The sequence below is a fragment of the Pygoscelis adeliae genome, unplaced genomic scaffold (genome assembly GCF_000699105.1).
Source record: "Pygoscelis adeliae isolate BGI_AS28 unplaced genomic scaffold, ASM69910v1 Scaffold171, whole genome shotgun sequence".
In the NCBI taxonomy this organism is placed as follows: domain Eukaryota; kingdom Metazoa; phylum Chordata; class Aves; order Sphenisciformes; family Spheniscidae; genus Pygoscelis; species Pygoscelis adeliae.
Window position 1 is genome coordinate 6,972,960 of NW_008824186.1, and position 24,254 is coordinate 6,997,213.

Here is a 24,254-nt window from a genome sequence, read left to right on the forward strand (position 1 = left end):
AAGCCTACGCTTATACACCTCGAGAAGCTGCAAGGAACAACATTTTAGGAAACACAGTGTGTTTCATGTGTGGTTACACAGAAGACTTTTGGATAATACCACTGAGCAATTTTTGCTTTTATCATGGTAATCAGTAAGTGATAAAATAGGGCCTCTACGTTTGAACATCTTGCAAACATTAATTTATTAATTCCCAAAACATCGCAACCAAACACTGCTTTCACTTTATAGGTAAGAAAGTAGACAGACACCAAGCCCCACACTTGCTATCGCGTAACTACCTCTCTTTTGTGGAGACAACAAAAGGGAACGTGAAAAATCCAGCTTCCCTGTCAGCTCCTGCCTGCCCTCAAAAAAATATACAAGTGAGGGCTGTGTGGCATTCTGGAGGCTGAGCTCCCAGCATCTGACCTGCGCTTCCCGTCCTCAAAGTAATAAAAAAGTACAAGGGAAGCTGCGAGAAACCCTCCAGCATGGATTGCTCTCAAGGTACTTTCATTTATTCTCTATACCAATAAAAACATTCTCTTTTATCGGGGCGGGGGTGGGAGGGAGTTATTGGCATTGCCTAACTGTGATTTCAACAATTATAAATACTGATACATTCAAAACTTTTATCAACCTCATCACACTTTGAGATATACTATATCAAAGTATACAAAGTATATAGTATAGTTTGAGTATACTATATACTTCCAAACCCAGATAGATACCAAAGAATACATCTCCTGTAATGTTCACACCTTAAAGCTCGTAGCAGGGTGCAGTTCAAAGGTCCACTTATCCACAGTTCAATATGATACGACAGTCAATCTCTACCCGTTTCCTTCCTCAGTGCACAACAACCCTTTCAAGTTTTCAACATGGCTCTTTTATTGAGGTGATTTGGGACTTTGCCAGAAAGCCAAGGTTTACCTTTTCAAGAATAAACACCGCACAAAAGCAGCAATCCATTTCTGCCACCTGCACTTAACAAGTCTTCATCGTTCCAAGAACATTTGCAGCCTTCCACAGCTGTGGGTAGATTTCTCCTCTCCTAATAAGGAGGATTACTTAGGTTACTGAGTAAAGACAAGCAATATCTCATCTCAACTCCAGATCTGCAGTTGTAGAAACTCAAAAGTAGCTCTTTCAGTCCTGCTTTGCTTCTCTTCCCAGGTCCCTCGTCTTTGCTCAAACTCTCATTTAGGACAGAGTGACCACAGGATTTAAGATTTACTTCTGGGTAGCAAGTTCCTCATCCGTGCCCTCATTCTTGGTGCTACACAGTAGTCCTTGCTGACTTCCTAATCTCACGCTCATTGCAGAGCCGATTCAGATTCAAGGAGCCCCCTTTAAAATCACTACCACCTCCTCCCTGGGACAAAGCCACAGTTTTTACTGAGCATTTTAGCCGCCTAATTAAGATATACAGCTCCCATGCCCAGACTGATGGATGACTCCCCAGCAGAGGACTAACGCTTGGGGTGTATATCTGGAACACAGACCTGGACCTCGCTGCCTTGGGACAGGGGGGCTACCTTGCCGCATCAGTTGTAATGCCTGGCTAAAGGCTGTAAGAAGCATGGGCTTTTTGGTGCTATATTGGTACAGAAAAAGAATGAGGGGGGAAAAAAAATACAGTAATATAAAACGCAGAAAAAAGATTGCAGGAAGTGGACTACCAAAAATCTATGATTTTACATAGATTTACATAGGATTACATACGATTATTTTACATGTGATTTTACAGTCAAGAAGTCTTAAGAACCAAAACATTATAGAAACAGGAAAATATTCTATTTCAGTACTTAAAACCAGGCATGATGAAATAAAGAGGTAATAACAGAGGCTTGCAAAAGCAAACCTCTTACGTTCAGAAAATAAAGTACTACAGTAAGATCCTATGGGGATCGCATGTACAAGGAATTCACTAAAAAAATACAACTGAAGGACAAAAAGGCATCAATGATTCTATTAACATTTACGCAGTATCATCTGCGATATTAACACAGTTATATGGCAGAATGACAGGAATGTGAGCAATTAGTTGATTTTGAAGGAAAGATAGAGCCCAAAAAGGAAAACAGAAAGAAATCTGGGGAAATTCAAGAAGAAAGTGAAATGCAGAATGCAGATCTATAGCTGAAATGATTAAAACTTAGTGTTGATAGAAATTCAGGGTGCTTCCCACACAACGACTGGCTGGTGGCCCACATAAAAGTGATTTGTGACTGCCATCCAGCTCCAGTGGAAAAGGGCTCACACTCATTTGGCACTCTGGAGTCTCCTAAGAGGCAAAAGCCCCGAATGTTCAAGCAGGGAGCTGTCTTCTACCCCCTCGAGGTGCCGAGAATTAAAACAGGGATGTTGGGATGTGTGAGGGATGCAATCGCTTATTTTTCCTAGTGTAAAAAAACTAAGATAAGAAAGCCACTGAAATCTTCATATGCCAAATAGCTTAAGGTGTGAATACAATTTTGTGGCCACTGGCCTGAGTGAAGAACCCTAAGCTTGGTTGAATTGGTCTAATGCATCAGAAATCATGTTGCTTGTTTGAAAAGAAGCGTTTCCAACATTTAATGAATTTCACTTATAAAAGCTCCAAGGAAGGATTCTGTCTCTAGCCCCCGCCGTATTAACATAAGAACTAACTATTTATAATCTGCAAATATTGTTTTATGGAGAAAGATCCCCCAGTGCATACAGGGTTGGAGATAGCAAGCTATTCGGAAGCAGTAGCATGGTTGTTAGACCATTTAGATGTGTGTACCTAGGATAGAAGTCAAATTCTTGGACAGATCTCAGCTAAGGAAAGACCAAATGACCCTGCGTCATAGTGACTTCCGACACAAAGTACAGCTGCCTCCTTGAAATTACAGGATTCAGCAGCAAATCATCACTGAGACTCTACGGGCCCTTTCTTGGCCAAGTCCACATGTTGCTTAAACCCTTTAGGCAGATGTGAAAAGACTGGATTTGCCAAAGGGGAGCATATATGTTCTTTTTCACTGTGAGCTACAATTGTTTTTTGGCTGACAGTTCTGACTTCTCATTTGCTTTGCCAGCAGCCTTTAACAGAGCAGAAGCAAAGCAGGAAAGATGGCAGTTGGATGCTCTCATTTCCCGCCGACCCAAAATAGGGGAAAGCTGTGCAAAAGGAGAAGGAAAACCAAGGACAGCCATCCACAGCGATTATCTCACTCGGACACGTTACCGGCAGTGTCCAAAACTGCGCCTCGCCTTGTTACACTTCCTGGCCAAAAGCATCAAATGAATTTGCAATTTTGAACCGCCGCATATAAACTGTTTCAGGTATAGTCAACTATGAAAGCGCATTACCAGTCCCACACCCTATACGACGGGTATTTATTCTGAAATGTCCCTGAACGCTAACCGAGGACGGCTGAGCCTGCACCCGAGGGGCTGCCCGCCTCCGGGGGCTCCTCCTCCTTTCTTACAATCAGGAGATGATATGAAAAAATAAAAACCCATAGAACTAAACTTCTGTTCAGACATAACATATCAAGTGTCACAGCTCCCATTCTCATATTCACGGAAGCAAAATGCATGTTTCAGTCAGCTACCTGAAAACTTCCTCTTAATGTGAATCTCTGGGTGGCATTTGCTACCTGGCAAGATGGGAGCAGAAGGCATCATGGCTAAGAAGTATTGCACCTGCGTAACTTTCTAACACCAGACCAGCCTGTGGAAGCAGCGGTTGCTTTGTTACACCAGGAAGACCATCAGCCTCTTGCTGGAAAAGCAGGATCAAAAGCTAGTGGTCACACATATTTACTGATTTCTAAGTACTGCAATGCAGGACATCACTGCACATCATCGTTTTCACTCCCACCAGACCTGCACGCTCCTCGTTCCTTCCTAGCTTCTACACATATGAAACTCAAGTATACACAAATTTAACGGCTTCATTGAATTCCTGTATGTTGATCAGAATACATTTATTTAATTCTCATTCCACCATTACTTTCCCAGGAATATTACTCAGATTTCCCTCTATTCTCAAATGTACCTTACAGTAATTATGCATTTCCGACAACACTGGCCACCACACCGACACAAGTTTTTGCACTTGTCATGTAACAGCAATTCCAATTTCTATTCTTGTCAGTGCTAGAAAGAAAAGGAGCTAGGAAACATGCCCTGGCCTGTATGAGCAGAATAGGACACACCAGGAAAAAAAAAAACCCAAAACAAATATCCTCAGCCTGTAGCCTGTAAATGGAAACCCACACGTGGGCACCGATATATGTTGAACGTTGACTATAATAGACAAAGACTTGAATATGGAAACTGTCTACAGCCAAAGCTGTACGCCCAACTATGCCAAGTCAAATAGACAGGGCAAATTATAACTAGTGCTGCCCTTGTGGCAGATACAGATGTTTTTCTCAAACAAAAATCAGAATTAAACTTACTGTAGGTTCCTTCACTTAGAAACCATGGGAAGTTTCTCACGTTATGATGCAAGACCTCTGCTCCCAAATTTTAGTGATAGATGTGGCGTTTTTATGAGCTTATCCAGAAAACCCACTACTTATATTGAAACCAGCGCTTTCCATTTAACTTGAGGCTCCACCTTATGTCCAGTACATTAGTTTTCAAAGGAGGAAAGAGAAGATTGATTTAATGTGAAATTTTTTAAAGCTTCACAAACCCTTATGCAATATTCCAGCAGACTCCACATACAATGTAGAAACAAGGAAAGAGCCTAACACAAGCTGTTTACAGCAAGCTGTCTAAGGCAAAATGTACTCCTTGTCTGTATTTTCAGATCAATTTTTTTTTTAATGCTCAGTATTTTTATGTCAAAGTGTAGGAAGAGCCTTAAAATCTTAAGTCATTACACTGATAATCCTTAAAACCCTGGAGTTTTGGGAGAGAGAGGGTTCTCCCCTCAAATAATGTCTCATTTGTACTATTTCCTAAACACAATTACATATATATAAGAAATACCAAGGCAAAACTGCGAATTCCAATTTGCAATTTGTTCAACAACAAGTGCAACTTTGCAAGACAAATAGCAACAGAGTATTCTGCCTCTGGAGAATCATTCATTTAGGATATAGAGGAAACTCTTCGCTGGTCTCAACAGACACTTGACTAGATTTTAGCACGTACCACACTAACTGTACGTTATTGGCACTAAATCTCTGCTTATGTATAACTGAAGACAGGAACAGATGGGGAGAAACCATGGCTGTGCTCTGTAAATACGTAACGAGGGGGTAGCAGGTCCCATAAACGCTTCATGTCCACCTTCCCTGGCTGCTCGCAGGAGACCCTTTTCTATCCGGGGCTTCCAGACTGAAAGTTATGTTTCTAGTGCTGTGCTGTTGGGATTAAATGTAAAATATGATCAACATCTAGCGAACCTGGACTTCTTCCCGTAACATCTTTGAATTCTACATAAAACAGTATTTTTAAATGAACATAAATGCTTAAAAGGAAGGACTGACACTAAAACCACTCAACGCAGTAAGCACTGGCTCTTGTACACGGTTGTATTTCCTCCAATACTAGCTCAAGGGTTGAAGGCTCTGTATATCATTAAGTTGAATTTGCAGCAGTAATCCAGAATTTAATGAAACTCATGTAGAAAGAACTACACAGAACATTTTATCACAAACAGAGCTTTTACTTCAGAAGAAAGTTTCGTATTAATACTGCTGCACTCTATTAAATGATTAATTACAAAAATAAAATAACCTACCAATCAAAAATTTATTTGCAGTAATGCAAATAAATTACAGATTCTCGATTACTGTGAGTGGGATGACAGTACACCAGCAAATGATCTGGTTTCGTTTATTCAAATACATGCAACTAAAGAAGTACTAATGGCCATCTCACGGCTGTGTCCTGTGAAGGACCTCTCGCAATATAGTCAGACAGTTGTTCGTTTCTAAAAAAGATCCCCGGGAAGGGAGCTACCGCCGCAGCCCGGTCCCAGGCGCAGCGTACCCTCCCCGTCTTGGCCGACGTGCATACTTATGTCTCGAGGCCCGAGGGTCACAGCTTCACCTGTTCCCAGCTGATTTATTCCGGTGGCTGGAGGGACACCAACACATATGTGCCCCCTCCTTCCTTGCACCTGGATCCTGGATAACATCTCCTACTGAAATTCTCCTGCATAATTGCTTAGAACAAGTGCGATGGTACTATTTAGCTCAGACATTAAATATATAAAAATAATCCTACATAAAAAGCAAAAGAATAAACTTTTCTGGATATATATTACCTTCACAGACTAATTAATTAAAATAACCATTATCACACAGTTACAGTGTATAAGCAATGGCTGGAAGTCAAATAGTTATGACAAGACACATAGACAAAAAGTTTATTTCTCTAGGCTGTATAATCCTTTGTAAAAGCTAGGATCTGTTTCAAATATTCAAGAGTGAAGAGCTTAGTACTACATATCCTGTAAAAAGAAACAAAGACCTAGGCACCAGAAGAAACTGCCATGCAAACAGCTTCAATTCTTACATCACAAACCTGACAGAGGAATTTAAAATGTTCTTGTTTAATATGAAGTTTCACTGCACTGTTTTTAAGCAGTGCAGCAGACAGTGGGGTTTCTGTTGAGAAATGACGCACAACTCGGAAACCAGAATTAAACTACGTAAACGTGAGCAGATACCCTTTGTTATCAACCTAAGCTTCAAACTTGGGTTGCTGTGATTTTGCTGCCTGTTTAGAAGACTACAAAGTTTTCTTCTCAACCAAGGTTCAGAAAAAGCATTAATTAATTTCCCAGAAAGGAGAAGAATAATTGAATTTTTACTTCCACCTGTCCTCAAATCAACTTCACCTTTTTTCCTTAGAAAAGGCTCAGATAAAGTTAACCTTGAATAAAACCCATAATTTATCCGTGACAGACTCCACACAAAATTTAGCCTGATCACAATTTTTGCTCACGGTACCAAATTCAACACCAACAGAGTCTCGGCGAAGTTAATACAGTCCGCTGCACCTAATACAGCCAAGAATGCAGTTTCACACGTTGCATATGCCCCAACATGCAGGCGTGGGAAGTTAAAGACTGTCATCCCTAATTTCCCATTTTTCCCCATTTAGGCAAAACACAGCAAGAAGCTGTGCGCTTGCAGAGTATTGCATAAAAGGTATATTTATGCAATAATTTTACATAAATAATTTTACATAAATAATAGGCACAGCAAAAAAGAATTATTTTTCTAGGCTTTGGTGCAGGTGTAAATACATAAGTGAAAGGTACGGAGATCTCCACGTACGTATGTGGAACGACCCTGGCCCCTTAATGCATTTGCTGTTTCATGTATTTAGGCCACAGGGGGGGTAGAACCACAGCTATTCAAAAAGTGTTAATTCAGCTTAAATTCACAATGAAATAAATGATCAAATAGAATCTAATTCTGTCTTTATAGTTAAGCTAACATCTTCCAGTTCTTCCATGAAAATTACTTTTTCAGTCAGTTCTCTGTTGCTCTTTATCGAACCTCACACTGTTTCAGAGACAGATGATGTCCAAGTTCTTGCGTCACTGTATAGGGCAAAGAATTAGAGCACACCCTCAGGGACCACGAAGACGATCCCTCATGGGAATGACAGACTGTCATCAGCAATGTCTCCAAAGGTACCACATACATCCACCATGCTGTACAGAACAGCACGCACATACTGCCTTATCTCCCATCTCCGCACACGAAGAGTTTTGGAAGCCTTTCCCTCCAGAAATTAAACAAGTATCTGTTTAGTGACACCTTATCATGCCTTATGGCAGGGAGATGTATATATTGGCCTTTCCCAATCCAGTCTAGCTCTATTTATCATGTTATTTTCTATGGAGGGTGATGGCGGGGGTGAGGGGGCGGCTTGTGGTTTTATTTAGACTGCAAGCTCTGCAACACAGAAACCTATGATCCAACCACGCCTGTCTCACTGATAACAATACACAAATGGTAAGCATAATAGCATAACAACAGTCTGGATCTCTGGAAAAAAACAGACACAGTAAAACGAATCTTATCTAGGAGCAATAGTCATTATAAAGAAGGACATCTAAGTACAAGCAACCTGGCAGATCACCTCCATAGTAAATCATTCTTGTCTACATGACAACACGGGTCCAAACATGATCAACAGAAACACAGGACGCTTAGAAAAAACACTTTAAACATTCCTAAACTCAGTATTTGGCCAAGCGCCTCCACAGGCAGTTGAAGGAGCTAAGCTGGTGCCTGCCACTGGCCAGTCTGGCACGGCTCCGGGTAACGTCTTCCCCTCCAGCTAACCTTCAGCTGTGAGGAAACATACCACGGGTTAAGGCCAAAGGATACCCATTTGTTACTGTAGTAACATTAAACCAGACTAAATTTCTAAACATACACTGACAGTAAGATACAAACTCCCCAAGCAAAGCAAGGGGAAGGCTTACCAGAAGATGGAAAAGTTCCCTTTACTACATTTCTCAGAACAACCTCGGGGTAGGGTAACTTGAATATATATGGCTATATTTAACCACTGGGATACGTTTCCAAAAATCCTATGCCAGGAATTTGCAGAGGGGAAAAAAAAACCATGCTCGTGATGCTTTTGATCTTCCCGGCGGAGCTGCTCCCCTGGATTAGCAGCACACGCCCAGGCAGCAGAGTCCTCCTCGGCTTTGGGGAATGGGCAGCCAATCAACCAGACTTCAGCCCTACCAACCCGGAGGGGTTTGGAGCAACAGCCTTGCAAATTTATTGCAGCTAGCTATGGCAACATTTAGACAACACCGGGTGTATAAAAATGCTCAAAATGTTTAGAGGAGCAGGTTAAAGTGGATGCCTGCTCTTGAAGTGCAAAGATAGAGTTATTTTCCACGAGAAAAATACAAGTAACTAAGAATTTTTTTTTTTTTTTTTTTTTTTGTAGAGCAGTAACACAAAACACATCTGCTCACCCACTTAGTGGATATTACACACACACAGTTAGCTGCTCGGGTGATACAGATGGTTTCAGCTCATATTATTCCTGCCAACCAACTCACTGATGTGTACCCAGCTATATCCTTTAAGTACGGGCCATATCACACCAGCATTCACATTTATTACCTCAATTCTTTGAGAAAAAGAACACAGAAATATGTATAGCATGTGCCATACACACAAACAGTAATGAAGACTTCAACATCTCACGCTTTTCTCTCCCATAAAAAAAGATCCATAAAGCAGGGGATGGAGCTGGCAAGGGCCACATTGAGGAGGGAAGTGGACACCCGGCTCTAACAACTGAATTAAAACTCCCAGTGCTGCTCACTTCAAAACCAGGATCCCTACCAGGCTGGAGAATTTTCCTCCAAACTGTTCTTCGACTTTGGGTGTCACACACATTACAGAACAGCTCGTTTTCAGAATACAAGAAATCAGTCAAATATTAAAATAATAGTCAAATTGCCATCAGTGGAGTAAGGTTTCCTTGCAAACAAAGTGAACATATTGAAAACGCGGCCTTCATCTCGACTTTCATAAAGTCCTTGGGAAGAAATGCAGGCTCTGACCCATGTCAGATTACAAGATTCTTTATGTTAGCAAGACAAACAGTAGTAGAAAGACTGAACAGTATTAATTTACTAGTACAGCTTGATACCTGCATCGGAAAGGGATGATTTTTGAAAAACTTCTGGTCAACACACACAAAAAATAAATACCTCCTCTTTGTTATTTGATAACACAGGTACTTACATACACAAAGTGATCATCCTTAAAAATAATAAAACCCAACCACAAACCCACATAAGAACCACAGTTATTTCCTACTCTATTTATAGGAGGGAACTGTGGTGTTGGTTCAGCCTACATTCCTTTCTGTTGCTCCAAATTCCTGTCTTGGGTGTCCCACAACTTCCCCAGGAGTAGCATGGAAAGATGAGAGTCTGCTTTATCCACCTACAGATTCCCCCATCCTCTTCCCTTCAGCACTGACAGCTTTGCTACTGCTCCACTCCTTCAGACTTCAGTAACAAGGGTAACGCACTACCACTTCTCAGACTTTCACACCTAACATTTTAGTTCTTTCTAGAGTATCATAATCTGTGATTTTCTTTTTTTTTTTTTTAAATGTTGAACCTTGGAAAAAAGAAATTTATTTTCTCATTAGTCTTTGCTCATACTTTTTTCGTAAAAAAAAAAAATATATAAATATATATAAAAGAAATATGCCTTATTTTTAAAATTTTAAAAGAAAAATTTCTTTACTGAAAGGGTGGTTAAACATTGGAACAGGCTGCCCAGAGAAGTGGTTCAGTCCCCATCCCTGCAAGTATTTAGAAGACGTGTAGATGAGGCTCTTAGGGATGTGGTTTAGTGGGCATGGTGGTGTTGGGTTGACGGTTGGACTCGATGATCTTAGAGGTCTTTTCCAACCTTAATGATGCTATGATTTCTTTCCACTGTCACATTCAGTATTTCTTACTTTTACATTCAAGCTGGGAAAAAACCTCTACCTCTCCTATAAGACACCTTGCTGCTACTTCTTCTACCCCTTCTTCCAGTCCCATCTTCAGTTGTGTTTCAACTGTTGCCTGTGCCTGCCAACATATCCCTTCACTGGCAAGTATCTCCTCTCTTCTTTGTCTTCAAGTCCACATTTTAAAAATTAACTTTCTTTACTCGGCTGTCTCCCCAGTCACTTCTAGTCTAGCTGATATGGATCTTCTCTTTCCTTCACCTCGCTCTCTACTTTAATGCTCTGATCTTTCAAACATCTGGGCCTTTGATACCTTCTTATATCATTTAATCTTTACCATTATCTCATCTATTATGATTTATCACTTGCATGTAATACGAAACACAACAACCTCCCTCTCTCTCCCTCCTTGCAGTGCTATGCAAAAAGCATACATTAATGTACAAGATAATGAAATGCTCAGCTCTCGCGCCATGCTAAAACATTGCTGTGAAACTTCCTTCAAAAACTGTGAGCACTTTACACCACGTATTTCCTCACAGACAGAACACAGCCCCTATAGAGCAAGATTTCTACAGACTGCCATTACAGCCAGACTCGATACATAACATATAACAACTCACTTAAGTACTCTATTTTTTGTTTGTTTACTTCATCGTTTTACAAATATAAGTGATATGAACCCTTTTACGATAGGTAACATTCAGCTCTTGCAAAGGTACCCACATCAATAAGAATCATCTACACCACCTAGAAGGGAACGGACCAAACAGTACCTCCTATATAGCCCAGGTTCTGCAGGATGCCTAATATCATCCCCAAAATGGGAGGGAGGGAGGAAGGAAGGAAGGAAGGGCGGAAGGGATCCTGTTTTTTATAACCAAACAATATTAGCAGAGATAGCCCTACTCGGGTTTATTGACCTCAGCCTTTTTTTCAGGAGTGTGTAGGAGAGGAAACCAGTCTTGTTTTACTCTCCTTTGCCCTGTTCTCAAGAACCATGCCAATATTTTCTTGTGTTTCATTCTAAAAACCTAAATTGTGGTGACGGTCTCCAAATCTTCTTGGTCCCAGAGCCTATGCTCCATACTACTGCATCCTCTATTAAACCACAGAATTTTCTGCATGCCAGCTGGAACTAATCATCACGATTACAGGCTTTTGTTTAGAGGAATATCTACAGTACAAAAACATAGAGGTTTGGAAAAAAAACAAGCCCTGAAATGGGTCTTATGCAGAGGACAAGATACAGAATAGTCTGTAATAGATTATCGAAAAGCCAGCCAACTCTTATCTGGAGCTAACGAAGACAGGGATACTCCCCACAGCAGAGAAACCCAGACAAGATGATGAGGGGGGATAGGTTCTCACCTAAGTGATTTTTCATGGAGCCAGTGGGCGTCCTTGTCATGTCGTTTCTGGCATTGGGACTAGGTTGATAAGCACTGATGTCCCAAATGGTTCTGCAGTACTAAACTTAATTTGACAAGGCTTATTAGCACCGGCTTTGAGCCTGACAGATCCAAGCTGTCTCTAATGCTCAATTTGGGCACATTTGTATGATGCTCTCCAACACTGTAGCAATGGGAACAACAATGCAAAAAGACCTGATCTGGCTGTGTTGAGTGCTCTAAGGCTTGGTGGGCTTTAGTGGAAGCAAATACACTTGCTTTCGCACCTCCTTTAATGGGCTTGGAAGACACAGATTTGCTCCAGCTTTCTAAGCTGACACATCTGGCTGGACGTGAGCTGGCTCTTCACAATTCAGCTCACATGTGTCTCTGCTCATGGCATCACGAGTCTACAAATGAGATAACTGCCACAGGGGGAAAGATGATGGTAGAAGGCTTCCCTCTAAACTCTGTTGTATTTCTACTTAATGAGCAAAGTTAAATCTTCATTTATGGTGCCTTTGTTTTTCCCCCAAATCTACTCATCTGTGATGCCCACCTTACAGACGCTACAATATAGATATGGACACCCGTAACTGAAAGATTCGTTTGAAAAAATAAGACTAGACATCACCTGGTTGAGTGTTTGAACTGACTGGATAGCCTTGCCTCTGCCACCTCTCTGAACCAGAAGTACCAGACACAAACACCGGTTCCCACACTCTGGAGAATGCTTGTAAGCTATATTATGAGGGAAGTGCATTAAATGCAAAGGATGAAGACTGCCGTATCTTAAAAAAAACAAAAACAAAACCAAGAAAACCCCACTATAACATATGCATTTTTCCTAGAACACAGGAGACCTGGAGAAGGGTTGGCTCCTTAAACACTGCAAGCAATTGTGTGAACACAACCTCTACGAAGCTACTTATGTTCTTGCGTTAGTATCTTTACTGTAAGATTATAAAGAGCTCTGTAAGCACGCACACTTAATAAAAGCAAGCCGTAGGCATTAATCCTCGTTTTTCTCCTGTAAGCAAAACCACTGGGGATGCCTAGCTATGACTGACGCACGTCTCATGAGCGGGGGACAGTCTCACTCACTCCATCCTCTTGAACGAGCGACCGGAATAACATCAGAGCCTCAGAGGAAGCAGCGCAGAGCAAACGCTTCTTTCCAGCACTCTTCACAATTCCTGACCCAGCACATGCCCTCTGCATGCCTCTGGTTATAACCAGACTTCTGTAAGCAACCTACAGCATGCATCCGACTATCCAACGGAACAACGCTGTTCCTTCATTGAGAATAATGACTTGAAGTGACTTTTAGCTACAATGTCCTGGAATTTGTTATAGACTCCAGTCCTGAATGAAATTCAGTTCTTACGATACACTTGTGGAACATTAAATTATAGTAATTGTCAAAATTTCCTCAATTATTTATACTCTAGACAGCTGCTGTGGCTACAGCAAGAATAGCAACCAACCTCTTCAAAGCAGTAAAAAGTAGCAATGATAAATCTTTTAGATGGTTTTCTTTTTATGGAGTGCTTGCTCCATGGGTTTCAGTAGGATTGCTAACTTCCAAGAAACAACAAAAAGCCAAAACAGAACAGCAGAACGCAGTGTGGTTTCTGACTTAAGATGGCAAACTCTCATCAAATCTTTAATCTTTCCTTTAGCTACGTGAGTGGTTGTGCTCAAGTAGTGGAGGTAGGGGCAGTTGGGAACAGAGTCATAAAAATGAAAAACATTAAAATAGCTTCACACACACACACCAGGTATTCATGTATCCCAAAGTGAGCATTTGTAATGCAAAGGGGAGATTTTAGAATTTATTGTAAAATGAGTTTTTTCTCAAGATACAGAAGGAAATAACCTTCTTTAAAAGATCATAAATTTTAAACACTCCTAGGATGCATTTTAAAAATCAGTTTCTTATTATTTGCCTTTTCAGTACAGTTCTGCCTGTAACTTTAGCTTCACCAATACTCATAGCAAACGTACTCTTAAGGTACTATATGCTTTTAATTTTACTACGCTAATTCTTGGTTCTTCAGTTTTAAATATTATGTGCAAGATACAGAACAAATTCTTTTACAAATTAGAACTTATCAGTCAAAACCAAGTTGCATACATAAAACATATCGAAGTTTGCAATTTGAAATTTTTTCATTTAGTGTGTTTTACTATTCATTTTGTTTCTTTTCAAAGGATATAGGAACTTTTAATCCAACTTTGAAGTAAATATCCAATTCTGCTTTTGCAATACTACTGCCTATACAGAGGAACAAAATTTTATTTTTATACATTCCAGTTTAACTATGTGATATTTCAGAAATATAAAATACCAATGTAAGAATAATATTGATTGTAAGTATGTGATAGATGATAAGGCCTAATTCAACTACTGGGGAGTATGACAGGGCAAGAACTGTAATATTAATATTCTTCAGATTATACCTTTGCTCTCACTACTGAAAAACTAATTAAAAATTGGTAATTAAAAGTCTCAGACACTGAAGTCATACACTCTCACTCGATACTCAACCACATACACACAAACAACAGACCACTTTACTACTTACCATTTGAGACCTATTTTTTGGGCAGCCATTGATGTCTTCAATCTTTTCATTTGCTGAAAAGCAAAAAAGAGGAGATAAAGCAAAAAAAATACACCAAGGATGTTTACTCCAATTATTTCCAGAGCACTTGCTGCTAGCTAAATAAAGGGGTTTCAGATTGTAGTCGTCCAGTCAAAGTGAATGTGTGAAACACTGAGACCCATCAAAAAAAAGCAGCTGGAGTTTTCTAGTGGGTCATGCCTCCAGAGACAGCTGGGGACAGAAAACAACTGGTCTGACAACATCTTGTACAGTGACGGGTAACGCTGTTAAACTACAAAAAAGATTTAAACTCTGGAAACTGAATCACTGCTGGGTGGAAAAGTGAACACTACGTATGGATAGATGGTTGCATGTCAATTGATTTGCTTGTAGAGTGAATATATATTTTAAATCTAGATGGGAAATTTATGATCAATAACTCTAATTTTTTTAATTATTTTTTTTCTTAAAGCATAAACCACAAGACTACTTTTCAAGCTTCTTGTCCATGGCTTACATGCAACGCAACTTGCAGAAAAAGATATAGTTTCAATCTTTGAAGTCCCAAGTGAAATAATTAAGTTGCTGAGGTGGTTAAGTGTTTGCCTTAGGGTCTTAGTTTGCTCAGTTTCCCATTTCAGCCTTGGACCCTGAAATGACTCGTGTGCTAGACTGAAGAATCAGTTATAATCAAAGTTCGATTTCCCACAGTTTTTCACTGTAATGAAGGTAGGCGTTCACATCCCATGTGACGAAGCGAACAGATTTGCCTCCCATCGATTCTTATATTAAAAGCTGTATTTTCCACCAGTCCCATATTCTCAGGACATCAGTCAGACTCCATCTCATTTCATATCTTTCTTCAGTTAGGAGTATCAAATTGGGCACAATATTCCTATAGCAGTCACAACAATGACAAACAAAGAAGTAACAGAACTTCACTCTTGCCTGGTATTCCCCTTTTTACACATCAAAGTGTCACAGTACACCTTTATGCCACAGTAATGCATTTAAGAATTGATGCTAATCTGAAAAAGATTGCAGCTAAATCCACTGTACTGTTCCCCAGAGTGGTCTATCAGCCTCTACACACAAAGAACATACATTTCTTTCAGTAATTCAATCTCAGATTTGGTCATAGAGAAACAAAAATTATTTCTTTAAATCCCATTTACAAATCTTGTGCATCCATCTTTTAATACTTACTATCTCTCAGTTTAGTATCATGCAATATCTTTATCAACTAAATTTATAATACTTAAAAAAACTGATCGCTATATTCCTATAAATTTGCACCATTCATAATTATTACTTGAAAGGAGACTAATGAACTTCTGAATGGGTTTTCTCTTGTTTGGGACATGCGTGTCGAGAGATACCTCTAATAACCCAGGTCATTTTGTTTATCTTCCTTAAAAAATAGCAGGTTTTTCCCTAGTCCTCTAGAACTTCCAAAATGTTACACAATGTATTTAAAACCAACATTAGCAAACCATAAAGCTTATTACCTGGCTCTTTTTAAGCTCTGGCACGCAAACTTCCTAGACTCGCCTACTTGAAACTGCCTAAACTGTTAGTAACTTGTTTCCAAGATTCTGCTGCAACATAGCATTTGACTTTTTCTAAGTTTTTTTTTTACTATGCAAACGTAGAACCAAAATATTTACTCAACATTTCTACACTTTGTGGGTATTCCTACAGGCTTGGACCACAAGCTTGGTTCTAGAGCTGTACATTAAAGGTTAACCCCATAAACCCTATAAACCAACAGATACACCGTTCTGTAACATGGGAAAACTAATGGCAAATGAAGATGTTAGCCACCTTAAATTTTTCTGTCAGGAGAAACTTACATCCAACACACCAACTATTTGGGATGTTACCTCTTTATCCCCTTCCTTTTTACACTGTGGTTATATTACCATTCTCACCTAGACATCATTTCTTTTGTCCTCGTACCTTTCTATCAGCTTGCAAGATGTCATCAGCTATCCTTGTACTCTTCTGATCAACTTCAACTGATTTGTAGCTTCCTTATTTCATTACTACCAGTTTCCTGCATTTTCTTGTGCTCTACTTTTTTTTTTTTTAAACAGTTGCTTTTACTTCCTCTCAAAAGCTATGTTAAACCAAGGCAACTTTCCCTCCCACCTGTGAACCTGCAGGTTTTTTTGTCCACCAGTTGATGATTCTTCATCTGTTCCCAATTACTCATCACTTCCTTTTATGCTGTTGGCTGTCTCTATCACAGGTGATTTAGGATGTAGATGACCAGAAATAATGGGTGGGAATCAGAAGAGTAGCAAGAACTGGAGTTTCTGGTCCCTCAAGTGCTATTTCTGCTTACCCCTGGGCAACCACCTTTCCCTGGGCAGGTTTATGCTCTACCTTTTCACCTTCTAATCCACTCCCAACTCACCTATGGCTCTTGGTTACTCCTTTCACTAGATTAATGCAATTATCATCCCTTCCCTGCTGGTGCAAGTGCTATGGAAAGCAGGTGGAACAGAAAGCAACCAGAAAAGCTGGTGGCGGGGCAAACTGGCAGCTGGGCTGAACTTTAACTCATACCCCTCTATTGAACCCAGCAGGGCAAGACCTCAGAGATTCAACCTAGGCTGGGGAGATGCATCAAAGCGGCCCACAGGCGTATTTGGCACTTTGCAGCAATCTGTCTAATTCACCAGGCAATTGTTTTGATGCTCCCATTCATTGGCCATAAGCTGGACCCTGTCTTTGACCCTTCCACCTAGCTCCGAGGAACAGTGCTTGCAGCAGGTACTAGGTAAGTTGCCTGTCTTGTGGAGATGACTGGAAAGAAAGAGAGAGCAGTGAGTGAGATAACGTGGTGTGCCCATGGGCAGCGTGATGGTACCGTTGGTAGCACAAGTCACTGAATGCTAGGGGATCTTGGAAATGTGTCCAATTTCACAGCTGCAGAAGCACAGCTTTCTGGCTGAGATAAACAGGCAGCTCACAGTACTGTTTCTATTTGCCACGTAGGAATACTACATCCGTTAGCATAAACTGGAGGTCACAGGCAATCATAAAGGCTTTCAATTCTATCTCAGCCTTGAGCAAGACCTAAATTCACAACCACAAGTGTGAAATGCAGAGGATTTTTCCCAAACTGACTGCAAGTCCAAAGAGCTTCCCCCATCACTGTTTTTTTTTTTCACCATGAATACAGTGAATTTGGTTCAAATGCTTTTAAGTGTTTGCAAACTTTTCCCATTTACACACAGATTGAGGGATGTACTAAGGCAGACAGAAGAAACCAGCTGTGCTCTCTAATGAAAGCAGCAACGAGTGACAGTGTGCTTTCATTAGCTGGATCCGAATCAAAGCTTGGAAAATGGTACCTAAAAGAATATTTGGTTTTATGTATTTTGACAGGAAGCGTATCATGAAACTGCAAGCCAAAATTATATGAAAACACAAGTGAAAAGGAAGCTCTAGCATCAAAAGTTGCAAAGAATTCTTTAGATCTATCGGCCAGTCAGCCGCCAGTGTCCCATTTATATAGGTACAGGTACGCATTCCTGGTGAAAAAGATCTTCAGCAAATGACATTCCATCGAGTGCATGAAAAATTATAATCAGAGCAAATCAAAAGTGTTTCAATACGCATTATAAAGAAGAACATTGGCTATGTATGGACAGCTAAACCATCCATAAAAAAAATAAGTCCATGCACTTCATAATAACGAATTAAGCCTTCTGTTACAACCTTAGCAGCTATTCTGCATTATTCAATACTTTAGGCATACCCTTGGACATTAGATTACTTTTTTGTCAATGTATGAATGAATATTGCTCAATATAATTCCTACATTTGCGTAGGAATTGTCACCTGCAGCTTTTAACTGAACAGCCACTCAAATAGTAGTAAAATGAACCTTTGTGTAACGTCCCACCCAAAATAGGAGTTATCACTAGAGAGTACTGCTAGGCTTGATCCCAAGATTCTGGTTTGAAATATAATCCTGTAACCTTCCCCTGCAAATGTAGTAGTACAATTTTCATGACAGCAGACAAAAGCTATACTGAGAAAAGTCACAGTATGAATTTGAACTGGAATAGTTAAACGGAGTAATCGCAAATGACTTTTAAAATTAGAGCAAAGATCTATTCTGTTTAAGTCAGTGCAACTCATTTCAGTCAGAACACAAGTTACCCAGAATATTTAGATATACCTGTAAGATAGGCTATCTTGGCATATCCAAAGCATCTACACTAAACAATGTGCCCACCACCTCCTATAATGGTGTACTGATTGCCCGGCACAACGCTGATGTGCACATTTTACTTCTTACTGAAACTACTTTTATTTAGCTGAATAAGTGTTTAACACTAACGCAATGTCTGCATCCCTATTTAAAAAGCCACAGCTTTTGTATCTGATCTGACTTTGGTTGTATCCGATCAATCAAAGTATTCCACAAAATATCGTAGGCATCAGTAGGAAAAGTCCTATCGGACTGGGTTAAAGTTTAATTTTAGCATCAATTCTATTCGTCTTGAAAATTGAAGGTTCTCGCAGGGAACCAACTGACAATTTGATATATTACCAATTTCAGAGCATGCGCAGACCCCGTATATCTGCATTCATGAATTTACATATAGCAACTATGTTTATATGGCATTACTGAGGCATCTATTACTTATGTATTCTTTTATAGACTCACAAATTTTGAACTGAAAGAAACCAAAATGCTATGAATGCATTTTAATTGACTTGCAAATAGAAAAAACTGTCATCATATAACGCTTCTGTATTATCATTAGCAGTTTTGAAGTCTGAAGATTATGTCCTCTAAAGTCAAATGCAGTGATGTTTGGTTTCCTGTCTTTTTAGATTTGCTCCTTGTTTGGATGCTAAGGTAAAAGAACTACCTAGTTCTTACTAGTTTTAAAATTTTGTTTTCCTAAATATACAGCTATTTCACTCAAAAAAGGTAAGCAGAAAGGATTGCGATCGCTGTCTCTGTATAATCATTAACTCTTATGGAGTCTTCATAAAAAAAAAAAAAAAGCACATTTATTCTTTTTCCAGTTTTGGATATTAAGTGGTATTTCAAGATTCAACACCTGTGATGTAAATCTCAGATGGTGAACACGAGAAAAATTGTATCACTAATAATTAAACCTGAATCAATTTCGATGACTTTGAACAATCTCTAGATACTCCAGGCACATGACAAAAAGGAGGAAGGATCTCCATTGCTGCTTTTACACATAGCACACCATAACATAAAAAAGAAAAACCTCTCCCACACTGCATATAGAAGCTTTCTTAGTATGCAGTCTTGTTTGTTAGGAAAAAGGCTTGTATTTTGCAGGCTACAGTTAAAGCTGCTTCTTGGTGTGAAAGTTATCACCATCTTTGTGACAATGAGATGCAGCGTGCCTAAGGCCATACACAGCAGATACAAATGACTTTTTCGTCACTGTTAATTTGGAGGATTAAACTGAAAATGTTTAAATATGAACTTTCTTTCACATTCTCTGAAAATGAAATCCCTCACCTTGTACTTCAACTTTTGAAAGCTTGCAGACCTAATCTTAAATACTAGCCAAAAGGCAGCTCTAAGAATGGCTAAAAAAAAATACAAAGGTGAATCAAAGCGAAATACAGTAAGCAATATTATTTCTGTGTATTTTAGAGGAAGTAATTTAATTTCATAAGAGTTTTCAGAAGTCAATACTCAAACGACTACATTTAAATATTTGGTACAACCAGGTATTCTTACGCACGTGTTCTCACGCAGAAGTTTTCTACAGCAGCGTTAACGCAGGGTAGCTAGGTATGTATGAAAGGAATCAACACCTAACAACTGTTCCTGGGTTTCCAAATTTTTTTCCCTGTTAAACACACATAAGGAAATAGATATAGGATGAAGTGTTGTTCATAGTGAATACCTGTTGATACACAATCAATTCATGGCCTGTTTTTATACATCTGTAGCTGCCTGGTGGGTCTGGAAAATGCTACTGAGGTAGTGTTGCTCTACAACACAGAGGCAAAATCTTTTTTGATGTATTCCAGTGCAGCTCTAGTGGAGTCTCACAATTTCATCCGAGAACAGGGCTTGCAGATTTGTACCTTAAATCAAGGAACTAGTTCATTTACAGCTTCTAAACACATATAAATATGCATGCACTGATGTCTTGTTACTTCACTGCTGTCGTCTTGATTTGCATCTCAAATCTGTCAGTTTGCTTCTAACAATAGTTGTCCTAATTCCCATTAGCAGGCTTTCCGATTCCATCAATCTCCATTGGCCCATGCATGTGTTTTGTGGCATCCCAAGTACCAGATGGATGCGCCTCTGAAGGAACTAATGAAGGATCCAGGCCCAAGGGAAGCGGGACAATATGTAGCTTTACATGGGGCCAATGAAGAAAATTATTTGGAACCTTCATTATCTATGAATATTAGTGCAAACTGAGGGAATTAAAGGCTTTGTAGGACTGAGCCTATATGTGAGATTTGCCCTAATGAGAAATGATTTTCCTGATTTGAAAACTCATTATGAATGATTTCTTTTTCTGCTACATAAAAATTATACCCCTTCTCCTTTCCCAGCTGCATATATGGATTTTCCATATCTAACTGAAAGCAGGAGGTTCAAGACAGCAGGCCAGTATCACTGTGAATTATGTTCAGACCAATCCCCAAAAGGTATCAGAAATAGATAGCTGACAGCATCCTAGCAGAAAAAAATCCCACATCAGTTGCCTTTTTTAACATTCAGCTGTGTGGAGTGATATTGCTGTGTCAGGAGATCTTATCAGCAACATCAAATATTTTTCCACTGTGCTTTAAGACAAGGCTTTATCGAATTAATTAGCAAAGTCTCTGAAGGACAATTATCTACATAATTCCATGCAGCTTGATGGCTTTCCCCCTCTGTGTTTATGCAGAAGATAAAGACAGTGAATTTCTGAGTGAGTTGGTGGAAACCTGGTAGAAAAAGAGAAAGTTGCTCACCTACAACCTGGATTATTTCAGCTAATAAGACTCCATCAGTCACATCTTGCTGTAGATCCTTTATCAATCTCTTGTGACCAGATTTTGCTAGATAGTGATTAGCCCAATCCGTATAAATCTGTTAGGAGAAAGATAAACAAATTGTTAGCTGTAACATCAACCTTAAAAACAAGAGTTCTTTGTTTCTCTCAGTATCCGAGAGGCTGATTTAAGATGACTGCTTTTTTGCTCTTCAAAAGAAGTCAACAACATTAAAATTCAAGGCATTGTGCAGATCAAGTATTCAGCTTACTATAGTATGGCTTTTCCTATTCAGAAATATAACATCAAAGCTCACAGAAGATGACAGTAAACTCCTGAACATGTTACAGCTTGAAGGGATCATCAGTCAACTAAATGTTCTACGGCAGTAACAAGCCTATAGAAGCGATTTCAATTTCCACCCAAGTATTTTTTTGCATTTTCCCTTTGACATTCCTTCTCTATATCTGTTACTGAGAAATTTGAAAGATTCTTTTCCACGAACCACTTCTGGTAGATACTAGCCAAACCGCAATTTCATTCTGAGGAAACTCCTTTGTTATATTACCCAACAAGCCTTTAAAGGTCTCTTAAAAATCTACCAATTCTAATAAATTCCATCCCACAGATTAAATAGGCCTATTAAATTGATTTTAATCTCTCATGCAAACTTCTAACTGTTGCGATTTATTTTAAAATGTATTATCTGAAAACTAAGCAAACAAGGCAGTCAAAATCTCTCTTTAATTTGCATTAAGCACTGCTCACCACATGCTAGCACAACTTATCCAAGATCACCAGAAAACTTATAAAATCTTTTCATGCTAGGTTATCAAAAAGAAGGAGAAATACTTGATTAGGAATTTCTGCTTATGAATTAAATAATGCTTCTTGTTCTTCAGACAGGACAAAATTTAAGGGAAGCCTTTTTTAGATGATCTACTTATAGTCAAAGGAAATAAAGTAAAAACAACTAAATGTCAGGATTTTACCTTTTAAATACCCAGACAAATATTAAGGCTCACCCCTGCTCTCAAGAGTGTCTAGCATATTAGAAATACATTCATCCCAATTCAGTCTATTAGTAAGCAGGAGTAGATTCAATGTGCTTTCCAGAGCACGACCCATGACAATCCTCCACAGTCCCTATAAACCATCATGTACTGGGGTGGGGTTTTGGTTTTTTTTTGTTTTTTTTGTTTTTTTTAATTAAAGCACTACCCTGGTGATGAATGCCTCACACAAGTGGGTGAATCACTGACCGGGAGGGAAATGTCTGCACAACAGTATTCAGTCCCCAGAAGCCCAGGGAAAGCTCTCCCTGTGCATTGCCCAGGAACTGCTGTTCTCCTTCACACCTACTGATAGATAGAAAGAAAAGAGGACAAGGAGAGGGGCCCTAGCCCTCACGGCTGAGATCACTGGGCTTTGAAGATTCCTATCCCCAGCCTTAAGGAAGCAGATGTAAATGATGGCCACTAAAATTGGATTCTGTCTGCTAGCAAAACATTGTTGAAACAAAACATGGGTTTAAAGCCATTCCCCCTCCACCACCCTGCTCCTGAGCTACGCAACCCCCGTATCATCGTATATCAACGCAGATCCTTTAAATTACTGACTAATATCACCAAGCATAGCCATGGCTACTAATTTCAGAAGCATCTTCAGCATCACATTGAAAATGCAAGGCATACGTCCTTCTCTTTCACGGGAGTGAAAAGCCAACTCCCAAGTCTAAGAGTCAAGTATTTGCCACATGGGACGGAGGAACCTGGAAATAATACAAGGATTGTAATTTCACGCTCCTCTTGCACTTGCTGATTCAATGTTAATATGATAAAATGAAGAACAGATATTTTGACTGGAGTTATTTTGGTTATAAAGTCTTCACTTGTATCTTTTTTAAACCTGTAAAACACTACTGGTAGCAGCAATGAACAAATCACTCAAAATCTGAAACATATGTCCCTGTTTTCCACCATTTATCCTCTACTTCCATCTTCAGAGCAGCGGAGCAGCGGGATGTGCATTTCCTATGCCAGCAGCGTCATGGAATTGAACAGAATAACATGCTGGAACACCTCCACGAAAAAAACAGAGCTGAAAAACATCTCAATGAAAAACATCTCAATGAAATAAACGCTGAGTACACGAGTGATTTCCCTAGCTGACCGAAAAAAGAAAAGGGAAAAATAACCCGATGCTTTGCACAGACCAGACATTGTGTTCCTTAGCTCCTTTTACAAGAAAACATTTTCCATAACAGGAAGATATTTTGAAAGATCCAACGACTTCAAGGAACTAGGATTGACTTCACCTATTTTTCTGCCACACGGTTCTAGCTTGCTTATTTACAAGTAAAGACATATCAGGAAACCGGTTGAAAACTACTTACTTCACAAGCGCGAGGGTCCACACGCACCCCTACACCATTACTGCGATTTAGCTGACAAGCAACTTACCAAACACAATAACCAAGTTTCTTTTAATGGGAGGGCTGTGATGAGTGTCCTAGTTTATCACAGAAGAACTTTCAGCAAATATAAGATTATACTTTGATGCATCAGTTCCAGCCTGGCTCATTTCCATGATGCAGATCATAATGCAATCTAACAAATGCTTGGATCAGCCCTAGAGTTAAGACAACACAGAACAGAGGATAGGCAGAGCAGACCCCTCCTGGCAGAGCCTGAAATTACAGCATCAGCAAGACCTTGAGGGCTGGTTAGGATTGATTTTTAAGTCAAATAACAGTGTGAGAATGCACGGCTGACATTGCAAAACTACTATTTCGCAGCTATTTCCT

The 24,254-nt window shown here is 39.6% G+C and overlaps 1 protein-coding gene across 1 annotated transcript in view; it reads right to left on the reverse strand.

Moving 5' to 3' along the window:
* NAV2 (neuron navigator 2) overlaps window positions 1-24,254 on the reverse strand; it is a 242,657-nt gene that overhangs the window by 150,665 nt on the left and 67,738 nt on the right. The window contains 2 exon segments of the mRNA XM_009334531.1: window positions 14,414-14,466; window positions 21,428-21,545. Coding sequence (XP_009332806.1) covers window positions 14,414-14,466; window positions 21,428-21,545 — 171 coding nt within the window.